General features: G+C 39.5%; 1 protein-coding gene across 1 annotated transcript; it reads left to right on the top strand.

Moving 5' to 3' along the window:
- Positions 1–62: 62 nt before the first annotated feature.
- LOC103852489 (zinc finger protein CONSTANS-LIKE 6) lies at positions 63–1,817 on the top strand. The gene is made up of 2 exons (XM_009129390.3): positions 63–1,217; positions 1,431–1,817. The coding sequence occupies exons 1-2, from the start codon at positions 237–239 to the stop codon at positions 1,653–1,655; spliced, it is 1,206 nt and encodes a 401-aa protein (XP_009127638.1). The 5' UTR covers positions 63–236; the 3' UTR covers positions 1,656–1,817.
- Positions 1,818–12,312: the final 10,495 nt, after the last annotated feature.

Below are 12,312 nucleotides of genomic sequence, written 5' to 3'. Positions count from 1 at the left end.
CATCGTGTGGGACATATACAAGACTACAACACCTCTAAAATTAACCTTTCGTTGCCTCATAAAAACAAAAGGTAGTCTCCCTTTTTATAGCCACTTCTCAATAACTGTAACCTTTGAAGAGATAACTCATAGTTCGATAAACATTCTTTTTGCAAGTGAGACTTGACAACTAGTTTTTACTCAAAGTAAGGGTTTCTAGTTCTCGTTGCTGGTGAAAAGATAAGCCGAGTTACAACATGATGAAAAATTCGGCTAATGTGGTCGGAGGAAAGACGGCGAGGGCATGCGACAGCTGCCTGAAGAGGCGAGCGCGTTGGTATTGCGCAGCTGATGATGCTTTCCTTTGCCATTCTTGTGACGGTTCGATCCACTCAGCCAACCCACTTGCCCGCAGGCACGAGAGGGTTCTCTTAAAATCGGCTAGCCCCGGAAAGCAACGCCACGACTCCTCCTCACCACCTCATCCACCCACATGGCATCAGGGCTTTACACGTAAAGCTCGGACGCGACGCGGGGGGAAGAAGAGCCACACGATGATTTTCCATGATCTTGTGCCGGAGATGAGCTCAGAGGATCAGAGCTTTGAGGTGGAAGAGCAGCTCATCTTTGAGGTGCCGGTGTTGAACCCAATGTGTCATGAAAAATGCCTTAACGAATCTATGGAGACAAAGATCGAGCTACCGTTGATGTCCATGTGTTTCAAGGGCAGCGACGAAGAAGATGACAACGCTGAAAGCTGTCTGAATGGTTTGTTCCCGACCGACACGGAACTGGCTCAGTTCTCAGCTGATGTGGAGATTCTCCTCGGTGGAGGGACGGATAGGGAATACAATATGGAAGAGCTAGGGTTAGGTGAGATGCTCAAGGTCGAAAAAGAGGAGGTGGAGGAAGAGGAAGAAGTAGCCACAATAGAAGTGTGTGATCTAGATGCCGCTGATGAGATTACACCATTTGTAATAAGTTTTGAGTACGAGTACTCACAAAAAACGAATCTCGAAGAAGAAGATGAGAAACAAGATGTGGAGAATAATATGATAGACGTGGGAGTGAATGAGATGAGTTGTTCGATTAAGGAAGAGAAGAATGAGAAGGTTCATATGCTTAGGTTGGATTACGAGTCGGTGATTTCCACTTGGGGAGGTCAAGGAACACCATGGACCGCCCGGGAGACACCTCAAATAGACCTCAACATGCTCTGTTGCCCAACCGATTCCATGGTATGTATGCCACCTTTGCGTTATTCTATCTATTAATCACTACATTCTTTTATACAATTACAACAAAAGATGTAAAAAAAATATATTTCATTGCAAGTTAGTAGATTAAATCTTTTATCGGGTGACCACACCCCGGCTGCTAATAATAGTGTCATAAAAGAAAAGTCATTTTGTCTCTAATCAACAAAACTTAATTGTGTCGTGAATAATTAGGTTGAAAGTGGAGGAGAGGCTCATCATCACAACTACGTTCGCGGCCTAGGGTTACACATGGGAGAGGCTGGTAGAGAAGCAAGAGTTTCAAGATACCGAGAGAAAAGAAGGACAAGGTTGTTCTCCAAGAAGATAAGGTATGAGGTACGTAAATTGAATGCTGAGAAAAGGCCTCGAATGAAAGGAAGGTTCGTGAAGAGATCTTCAATTGCTGCTGCTCACTAAGAAGAACTTTAGTGATTAATCATAGATATTCACTCAGCGCCTTTCTTACTTCTTTGTTGTTTTATTTTACTGCAATGTTGAAAATTAATTTTGCACGTTTTGTGAGCTATGTATGTAATATATTTTATATATATGACACCAAAAAAATTAATTATCTTCGAAGGACTGGTTTATATAATTGATAAACGTGAATTTCGATAGCGAGTAGTAACCACTACATAACCATATGCGCTTTTTAAACGTATGTGCTGTCACAAATATATCTGTAAATCTCAAAGAAAATGAGATTATGTTGGTCTGTATTACGTACGTAGTGTGGTTCATGCGAGTATGTATTAGATAAACAGAGATAGAGGAAACTCGGTCCATTTGCACGGGTAGATAGTTGAGTTGGAATCGGCTGAGGATTTGAAGTTTATATAAGAGCCTCTTGATCAGAGCTCGAAGAAGATTACTATTATTTATTCTCAACGATTTTTACATTATCTGGTTTTCTCGTTGTGTCTAGTTAATTTTCGTGGTTTCATTCCTAATTCATCATATATATTTGTTTTATTAACTTTGAAATCATTGTACCACCATAAATTGGTTTGTGGCGCAAAAAAGAAGAAGACATATAGTACTTTTATCAAATTATGGTACTTTTTTTGTTATGGTACTTTCGGTGTGTGAAATGAAATGTTCCAACCGGTTTTGTTTGGTAGGGATAACATTTCAAAATTTGTAAAATCTTATAACATCATATTTTAAGTCGTTGTTCGATAATTATTTCTCCGCATACTTTAAATTTTTTGTAACAGCTTATACAATTTAAATGCTAAATTGTACGATTTTTTCTATTATAGAATCCAAAGCGAAAAGTACAAGAACAGGTCAGACTAGATTAAAATATAAAGGTTATACAAAGTGTAGATGAACAGAATTGGCTACACAAAATTTTATTTGAAATTTCAAAATTTTAATCATTTTCGTGCAAGAGTAACGGATCCAAATATCAGAAATTTGGACTATGATCCAATGGATCCACGCCACAGTTACATATGTGGTTTTCGAATACTCGCCCAACAACTAAGACTAGATTTTAACCCGCACATCCGTGCAGATAACATTTTATTTATAAATATAAAATTTTATATTATTTTGTATATAATAATTTATGATAATATATTGCTGTCATTTTAAAAATAACTAAATAGATGATATGTAGTTCTAAATATTAAAATTTAACATATGCTAACAATTTTATTTTTTGTAAACTTTATTACATAATTTATGAAAATTAATCATTTTAAAAGGTGAATGATATTTTAGTCACTTTAAACGGTGAATGATATTTTATTTATTTATCTTAATGAAAGAAGTTTTTTCAAAATATTTTAGTTTACCAATTCAACATAATTTTAATATGTTTGCACAAAAAACATAATTTTAATATGCAATTCATTAATTACTTCTATTTTAATATAATGTAGAATATACTTATATTATAAAATTAGCAAATAATTTCATTATAAAATTTATTAAATTAGAAAATAATTTCATTATTTTATTTATACTAAAAATGTAATTAAAATTAATTTATAATAACATTATACTACTAATTGCGAAATTGATCAGTGCATTAATTAAAAGAATATTTAAAATTTTAAAAAGATTTTGTTAGATTTTTTCTCAACAGATTTTGTTATTCTTAAAACTAAAATTTAAATTTATAGTTAAAATGAATTTGTTATTAATATCCTTATAATTATTTAGAAATGTTATACATTAAATAAACTAAAGTAAACAATAAAAATATTATTTGAATATATGGACCTAGACTTCTAGTATGACTATTTTGTAGTAGATAAAAATGGTAATTCTCTTTTAATAGAGAAGATATTTGCAGAAATTTAAATTTAATCCGAAATTAATTAATTTCTTTTATAAGCTCAAAATTTCCGTTAAGTAGATACAAGTGGCATGGAATTTAAAATATGTTGTGTAATAGTTTTATTTATAACATGTGTTTTTGAAAATGTTGTTTCCGATATGAGACATCATGAAGTTTAATTTGTCCTAATAAATTTGTCCTAATAAATTTGTCCTAATAAATTCTTCAAGAAAATTTTGTATAAATATGATTTTATATGATTTAGAGGTTTAATAAAAATGATTTAGAGTAAAGAGCGATTTCCATTTTTAACAATATTTTTAATTGCTATAATCAAAATATCTGAAGGTTATTTATTTATGAATTATGGGATACGTTAAATAATCTGCAAATATTATAACAAATACATGCCAGACTCCGTTTTTACTATATTAAAGATTATTAAATTTAACTTTAAAAGTTAATGTGATAAAATAAAACATAGTTGTCCAGAAACATAGCTCTTAATAAATTAAATAGAAAACTTAGTTTTGTTATTAATTTTTTTTTAAATCATATTTATAATATGAGTGAATGATTGGCATGTTAAAGAACATTCTTGTGTTCTTAAGATATTTGCATGTTAGATTGTGTGAGATGATGTTTTTTTTTTTTTTTTGCCGACAAGGTTTTATTATTAAAATCACTCCAAGAGGCTAGCTACATGAGCAAGCCAAACAGGAGTCTCAACACCAACAAATTCAAAGAAGTCTAAACGTACACGAGCTGCCTTTGCAAGACAGTCGGCACGAGAGTTCATACCACGGGGTATATAAGAGATATCAAACTGATCAAATTTTCTAGAATGAATTCTGATATCTTCCAACTCCTGTACCATTGATGGCCATTCCTCCACGTTTTGTATCAGCTTTAAGAGTTGAGCACAATCAGTTTCAAAGTGCATTGCACGGTAGCCTTGGTCCCACAGCGTCTTCATGGCCCAGATAAGTCCATCAGCCTCGGCATGCAGGGGAGAAGCGCTTTGCCTGCAGTTTTTTAGACCTATAAGATTTCGGTTAGCTCCCTCCCACAGTGCAAACCCCACTCCCGATCGTGCACCTTCATGGACCCACGACGCATCGACTTGACACCTGATTCCAGTTCGTATCTGCAATGGTTCTGCACTCCCTGTGCTTCCCTGTGCCTCTGGAACGGCTTCTTCTTCTATAGAGGGGATAATCTGAGCTACTTGCCAAGATTTTGCCTCTGATAGTGCCAATTGAAGAGTGTCTAGTGGCGAAATTTCAACGCCATTGAAGAGTTTCTCATTTCTTCCCTTCCATATGTACCACAGTAGCCATGGAAAGACGCTGAGTGTTTCCTTACTGACTCCTAGATTCTCAGCTCTCCACAGCAGATGGTCAACGTTTGTAAACAGGGCATTACACGGGAATAAGCCCGGATGTGTTGGAATATCCGATAAAGCCCAGCATTGTAATGCAGGAGGACATTCAAAGAGGATATGATTAATCGTCTCATCTGCAGCTCCACACCGTATACAGCTCCTATCATTCGCACAATGTCGATCACAGAGACGACTAGCCGCAGTGACAAAACCAGAGATAGCTTGCCAAAGAAAGTGTTTAATCTTACGTGATGTTTTTAACTTCCAGACCTCCTTCTTAAGCGTTGTTACGCTTGGTTCTGCTACCTCCCGCTCTATCGATGCTTTCCTCTTTTCGCTGATCACTTCATACCCTGTACGAACAGTATACGAGCCTGATTTCGTATGTTTCCAAATATATCCATCTTTCCTTCCTAGACGACTTGGTTTAATACAGAGGATTTTATTAACATCTTCCTCCGCCACCAGTTCTCTAATAAGGGGTTCATTCCAGTCTTTAGTCTCATGATCCAGCAAGTGGTGGACTCTTAGGTCATGATCGATCACTGGTCCCTTCGGCATTGCAGGTCTCGCTACTCCATCAGGTATCCAGCCGTCTTCCCATACGTTCGTATCAGCTCCTGTTCCAATAGATCGATGCAAGCTCTCACTCAAGACTGATCGAGCTGTCCAGATGCTTCGCCACCCGTATGAAGGGTTATTTGCTTTTCCTACCCGTAACGGGTTTGAGTTTCTATAATACCGACCCTTCAGAACTCGAGCTAGAAGCGAGTCTGGGTATATCAGGAGTCTCCACACCTGCTTGGCAAGCAATGCCAGATTAAAGTCATGTGAATCTCTAAATCCCAGCCCACCTTTCTCCTGTGGCACGCAGATTTTATCCCATGCCACCCAATGTAAACCTCGATTATTAGCTTTGGCACTCCACCAGAATCTAGACACAGCTCCCGTCAATTTTTTGTGGATCTCCTGCGGTAAGAGATAGCATGACATCGTAAAAGTAGGCACAGCTTGTGCTACAGATTTTATTTGAACCTCCTTTCCCCCTTTAGATAAGTGCTTTGCTTCCCATGTATTGACTCTTGAGTTTAGCCGATCTTGTACATAAGCAAAGACTTTCTTTTTGGAACCACAGATGTTCTCCGGCAGGCCTAGATACATTCCCATTCCTCCTTCTTTGTTAATACCAGTTAACCCTTTCAGGTTTTGTTTTGTGGACGTTATGACCTTAGAACCGAACAGAACTGAAGATTTTTCTTTATTCAGTTGTTGTCCTGAGGCGTAACCATAAACGTCAATTATTCTCATTAGCTCTTGGCACTGACTTTCCTCTGCTTTACAAAAAAAGAGGCTGTCGTCAGCGAAGAGTAAATGAGAGACCGCCGGGCTTGCTCGAGCGATCCTTAGACCTGTGATCCTTTCCGTGCGTTCTGCTTCTTGAATCTGAGATATTAATACTTCTGTGCAGAGTATAAATAAAAATGGCGATAGAGGATCGCCCTGCCGGAGTCCCCGGGAAGGAGTGATGCTACCTTTTGCATCTCCATTGATCAACACACGATATGAGACTGAGGAAACACAGCTCATGATCAAGTGAATCCACTTCTGATCGAACCCCATTTTTTCCATCGATGCTTCAAGGAATCCCCACTCCAGCCGATCATATGCTTTGCTCATGTCTGTCTTGATGGCCATGTACTTGGATTGGCAGCTTTGGTTAGTCCTAAGAGCATGAAACATTTCCTGAGCTACTAGGATATTATCGGTAATCAATCGTCGAGCCACAAAGGCTGATTGTGTCTCTGAGATGAGACTTGGCAAGATCCTCTTTAGTCTGTTGGAAAGAACCTTTGAGATAATTTTATAGCTAACGTTGCACAGACTGATAGGACGAAACTCTGTCATAGACACCGGTCTCGCCGTTTTTGGGATCAAACAGATGTTTGTCTGGTTAATTCTCTCGTCTAGCTCTCCGGTTTCGAAGAATTCTCGCACCATGCTGATAACATCCTTACCGATTACGCTCCAGAACCTTTGATAAAACAGACTTGTCATCCCGTCCGGTCCAGGGGCCTTATCGGGGTTGATCGCAAAGACAGCATCTCTGATTTCAGTATCAGTCACAGGCGCTGTTAGGGCCTCGTTCATCTCCTCCGTTACTGTCTCGGTAATATACCGGATGCTTTCCCCAATGTCTACAGGGCTCGACGTTTCAAAGAGATTTCCAAAATATTGCACTGCCACTTGTTCAATACCGTCCTCTGTCTCCACCCATGCACCCATTGAATTCTTAATCCTTGTGATACGGTTTCGGGCACGGCGTTGCTTAGTCTTGGCGTGAAAATATTTCGTGTTCCGATCACCTTCTCGAAGCCATATAGCTCGGCTCTTTTGTCTCCAATAGATCTCTTCTTCCCTGTATGCTGCACACAGCTGCCATTTGAGTTCAAGTTCTTCTTCTGCTGTCATAGTATCATCACATTGTGCTTTATCGATCTTCTCCTTCAGCAGTTCTATCAGTTTCTCGTTGTTAGACAGGTTGCTCCTCTTCCATACTGATATTGCCTTTCTACACCTGTATAGCCTTTCCACTAGATTGCCTGGATGATGTTGGTCACTGCGCCCCCAACCATTCTTAACCGCCGTCGAGAACCCCTCTTTCCCAAACCACCTTTTATCAAATCTAAAGTTGCGTCGCGGTCTACTCGCCTGGGATTTTATTCTAGCCAAAACCGGCCGATGATCAGAGCCCCATCTCAGTAAATACTCCACATCAGTGTGGGAAAACAAATTGTGCCAGTCTTCATTTCCTACAGCCCTATCCAGCCGGCACTGAACTCGTCCATTTCTTCTCCTCCCCGCCCATGACATTGCATTCCCTTTGAAAGGGAAGTCAATCATGCCACAATTTGCCAGCATAGTCTTGAAAGGGATGAAAGACGTCTCTGGTCTTTTTCTTCCACCTTTCTTTTCGGTATTGCTTGTTATTTCATTGAAGTCCCCTACCATCATCCAAGCTCCTGATCTTACAATACTCATTCTTGTAAGCCTTTCCCACACGTTTTCTCGGTATGTCACCACCGGATCGCCATACACGAAAGTAATATATACTTTATGGCCTTCAATCTGCGCTTCTACATCGATCATACGATCATTAGAATAAACAATTTTCACCGCAGCGTCATTCATATAAAACAAAGCCAAACCACCGCTTGCACCCGAAGGTTCAACGGTAAATAAATTATCATAACCAAAATCAAACTGAAAGTCTTGCATAAAGGAAAAATTATTTTTTTGTTTCTGAAAGAAAAAGAAAACTAGGATTGAAGCAGCGAAGCAACTCTTTTAAGTGTTGCTTGGTCAAGTAGGCTCCGGCCCCTTGACAATTCCATGCAATTGCATTCATATACGAGTACTGGGTGGTTTCTGGGACACCACCGAACCGGATACACTGGGATTCCTGCCTTTTACAGCAGAAGGATACACCTCAGTACGAGGGACTTTCGACGATACTCGAGAAACTTGAAGTCGACTCTGTCTCGTGGCTTTACTCCTTGGGGAAGACCTTCCACGTGTGGCCAGCTTCTTAGAGGCTGCAGTACCTTTTATTTCTGGGCTTCTAGGGACCTTCTTCTTCTTCCCATTCTCATTCTGATCGACATCTACGCCTATCTTCTTCCCATCTCCGTCTAACTTGTTTCTCACCGCAACTGGGTCGTTTTTTTGATGACTATTACCTGCCATCCCAAAGTCTTTTATCTTCTTAACCATGAGACCCTTGCTTTTTTCCTTCTCCGTCTCTGCCCTCTTCTCCTTTTCTACTCGTGCTCTCTCCATCTCCCGTTCCTCCTCCATGAGGTCATCTACTTCATCAACGTTTTGCATTTCTTCGTCGTCAGCAAAAGCCTCAGGCTCCGTATACAGTTCCATCATCTTTTCAAAAGCCTCATCATCTAGAACTCCATCATCCTCTGGAACGTTTTCAAGTGAGTCAGGATCATCGATACCTCCCTCAATATTGGTCTGGGTATTTCCACTTCCCAACCTCTCGCTGCTCTGTTTATTTTCCTCTTCACGATTTTTTGTGGGCGTCTGCTTCTCCTTCTCACCCCCTCCTTGCATCTGTTTCTGCATGTTAGATGATGGTTCTCTTATTGTAAGCGTTCCTCTATCAGGGATAGGTCTTGGTGAGGCGGCTGGAGGGTCATGTGCTATCATCTTCCCTTTTAAACTTCTTCTCCTGTCCTCTTCCGTTTCACCAAGCATCGTTTGGTTCTCGTCATTCTTTTTTCCTTCATTTATGCCCTGTCTTACCGGTCTCCATTCTTGAGCCAGCTTTTGAGGTGATCGGTGGTTCTGGCCGCGGCATCCATATCCGGACCGGTTTGTCACATAAGCTGCAGAGATTGTACGTTGGGAGTCCAGGGAAACTCTTCGTTTAGGGCTTGATCTGCTCACGCTTTGTGAGTCGTGATTTAGACCGTTCTGGTTCCTTCGGTCATTGGAATACCAAGTTGACTGCCTCGAGTAAGTTTCATATCTCGATTTATCTCCATCTCTGGTCCTGGAATCATAGCTCTTTGGTCTTTGATAAGGATGATGTCTCTCCCGATCTCGGGGATAAAGTGTCGTATCAGGTTTCTCAAGTCTTTTCCAAACATTCTTACTGAGAGACTCCCGTTGCTCTGTGATTCTCTCTCTGAGATCATGGCTTATCCTGTCTCTGCCGGTCATAATGGGACGCCTAAAGTCTCTGTTTTGCCCCCTTCCATATCTTCCATCCTCTAAAGAGTATCGATCAGGTTCAGGTACTCGACTAGACTCGTATCTAGACGGAATAGAGAAAGCTTCTCTCGTTGCTATTTCCTCCAGTTCCTTTTGTTCAATCCTTGCCACTCTGTTTTTCTCTCGCTGTATCTCTGTGAGCTCCGGGCATGTACCTTCTTCGTGCGAGATACGCTTACAGGTGAAGCAGTGTCTGTGAAGATCCTCATATTTAAGGGTCACTTTAATAACGTCGCCATTTGCAAACCCCGCTCGACGTTCAAATTGTAAGGGTTCGTCAGCATTGACAAAAACTCTGACACGTCCTTCGTCCACATCCACAGTGTCCACTAGGCCTAGAGCCTTCCCAATATTACGGAACGTTTCGTCTTTTTTATAGTGATTAGGAACACCAGAGATAACCACCCAGAACAGCATAGAATTTGGGAAATCTTCTTGAATCGTTGGTATCCATTTTTCCAAGGAAAAACTCCATTTGTTAAAATGACAAGGTCTCCTTTGTAGGACTTTTTGAAGGTCTTGTTCAGAGTCAAAGTCAAACTGAAACTTATTGTTCCCCAAGTTGGTTCCTCTGACCTTACCTTCTACATCCCAGATATGTCGCTTTGGCATATGTTTAATTAAAGCATCAACACTCCTTCCATCAATATGGAACATCCTTCCCACCAGCGTCAGCTTATACTTCTCAATGAGATCCGAGAAGTCAAATTCTGGGATCGGAATGATCTCATCCTCCTTAACCTTTTCCACACGTCTTCTCACTGGTCTCGGACTTTCTCCTCTCTCCCGGTTCCCATACGAACGGCGCATCTTGGTTCGTCGGTGAGATCCAGACCAAACAGGGCACTTTATAAACTTCAGTTCACCACCCTACCCAGGGGAAAAAAACCTTCGTACTCCTTTTCTTGATGTGTCTTGTTCCTCACGCCAAAAGATCTAGGGTTGAAAGTGTTTGAAACGAAAGACAATCACTGCAGAGACAAACAGAACTTCTGTATGGATCGTCGGAAACCTCCTTTCTCCTTCTTCCCTGGCAAGGAGAGCCTCAAAACCGTCGTCTATGAGGAGGAGCTTGCCAGATCTAGGAATCGCCCTAGAGTCGCCAAAACCCTAGCCGCGCTAGTCTCTTTTGTTTAGACCCATTCAGCTTTCCGCCCATGATTGTGTGTGATGATGTTATGTTTATGAAAATGAACATAGAATTGATCTTGAAAAGAATTAGTATGTTTAGTAGAAAACGTTATAAAATGGATTAATGATGAGATTTATTAAGGAAAGAAAAGAATAAACGAATGAACTTAGATAAGGAAAGTGCATGATTGAGCAATGAAATTAAATAAGGAAAGTATGTTTTGGTTTCAGACTGTAAAGATATTATGATCATGTTTTTGCTTCGGGCCGTGTATGTTGGCTTTGACCGTTCTGGACCTTCAGGTCCAGGTTGGCTTCGGCCGCAGGTTGACAACAGGCCGTTATGGACCTTCGGATTGCAGGTTGGCTTTGGCCGCATGTTGGCTACGGGCCATTATGGACCTTCGGGTAGCAGGTTGTCTTCGGCCGTAGGTTGGCTACGGGCCATAATGGACCAACAGGTCGTAGGTTTGGCTACGGTCGTAGGTTGGCTACGACCGCATGTTGACTACGGCCGCATGTTGGCTACAGCCGCAAGTTTGGCTACGGCCACAGGTTTGGCTACGACCATAGGTTTGGCTACGGTCGCAGGATTGGCTACGGCCGTAGGTTGATATAGACCTTCTGGTCGGAATGTTAGGAAATGCTAAAGTAAGGGAATGATGTAACTGGATGCTAGGTAGTTAGTTTGAATGAATGAAAATAGATAAGTAATACGAAAACGGCTAAGTAAAGAATGATGGAAACAGATCGCTAGGTTGATAGAATGAGATTGCTAATTTGTTAGAATTGAGCATGGAATTTGATTGCTTGATTATTGAGTTGCATGTCGGCCGTTTTGAGCGTTTTCACTGAGTAATTTTGTATACTTATGCTTCCTTTTGCGATGCAGGTAAGGTTGATTGTATGGACCGGAGCACGAGGCTATAAAGACCATCGGGAAGGGTGTTTCGAATTTGGATAATGTTGGAAAGTTTTGTAAAAGATATCTATACTATTATTTGCGAAGTAAATTTTTGGAATCGAGCTCTCACGTTAAAAGTTAGAGCGGTTAATATCTATAATACCCTTAATGAATTTTATATATAATTAATTATATAACCAAAAACGAATTTTTATTAATAATATTAACTTTTTAAAAAATAAGATAAGTCTTATATATTGTGTTGTTATCTTAAAACATATTTTTCAATTATAAAATTTAAAAATAAACTATAAAACAATTATAATAAATTTAGTGGTTAAAGTCAATGTTATCTTTAATAATTTTTAATTAAACATATATATCTAATTAGATTTTTGTCATATATATATATATATGTTTGATTTAATTTTTTTGAAAACATAAAAAATAAGTTATTATGATGATTTTTGAATTAATAAAAAATAAACTAATAAATACTCCCTCTGTTCCTAAATAATCTATGTTTTAGAATTTTCACACTTATTAAGAAAACACTTAAAATTTTGATAATAAATGTATG

The sequence above is a fragment of the Brassica rapa genome, chromosome A02 (assembly GCF_000309985.2).
Source record: "Brassica rapa cultivar Chiifu-401-42 chromosome A02, CAAS_Brap_v3.01, whole genome shotgun sequence".
Lineage (NCBI taxonomy): Eukaryota > Viridiplantae > Streptophyta > Magnoliopsida > Brassicales > Brassicaceae > Brassica > Brassica rapa.
This window is presented reverse-complemented; position numbering and strand designations above follow the sequence as displayed.

Coding starts and splice junctions, on each gene's coding strand:
- LOC103852489 (XM_009129390.3), top strand. CDS start 237: ATGATGAAAAATTCGGCTAATGTGGTCGGAGGAAAGACGGCGAGGGCA. Junction 1,218..1,430: donor GTTGCCCAACCGATTCCATG/GTATGTATGCCA, acceptor GTGAATAATTAG/GTTGAAAGTGGAGGAGAGGC.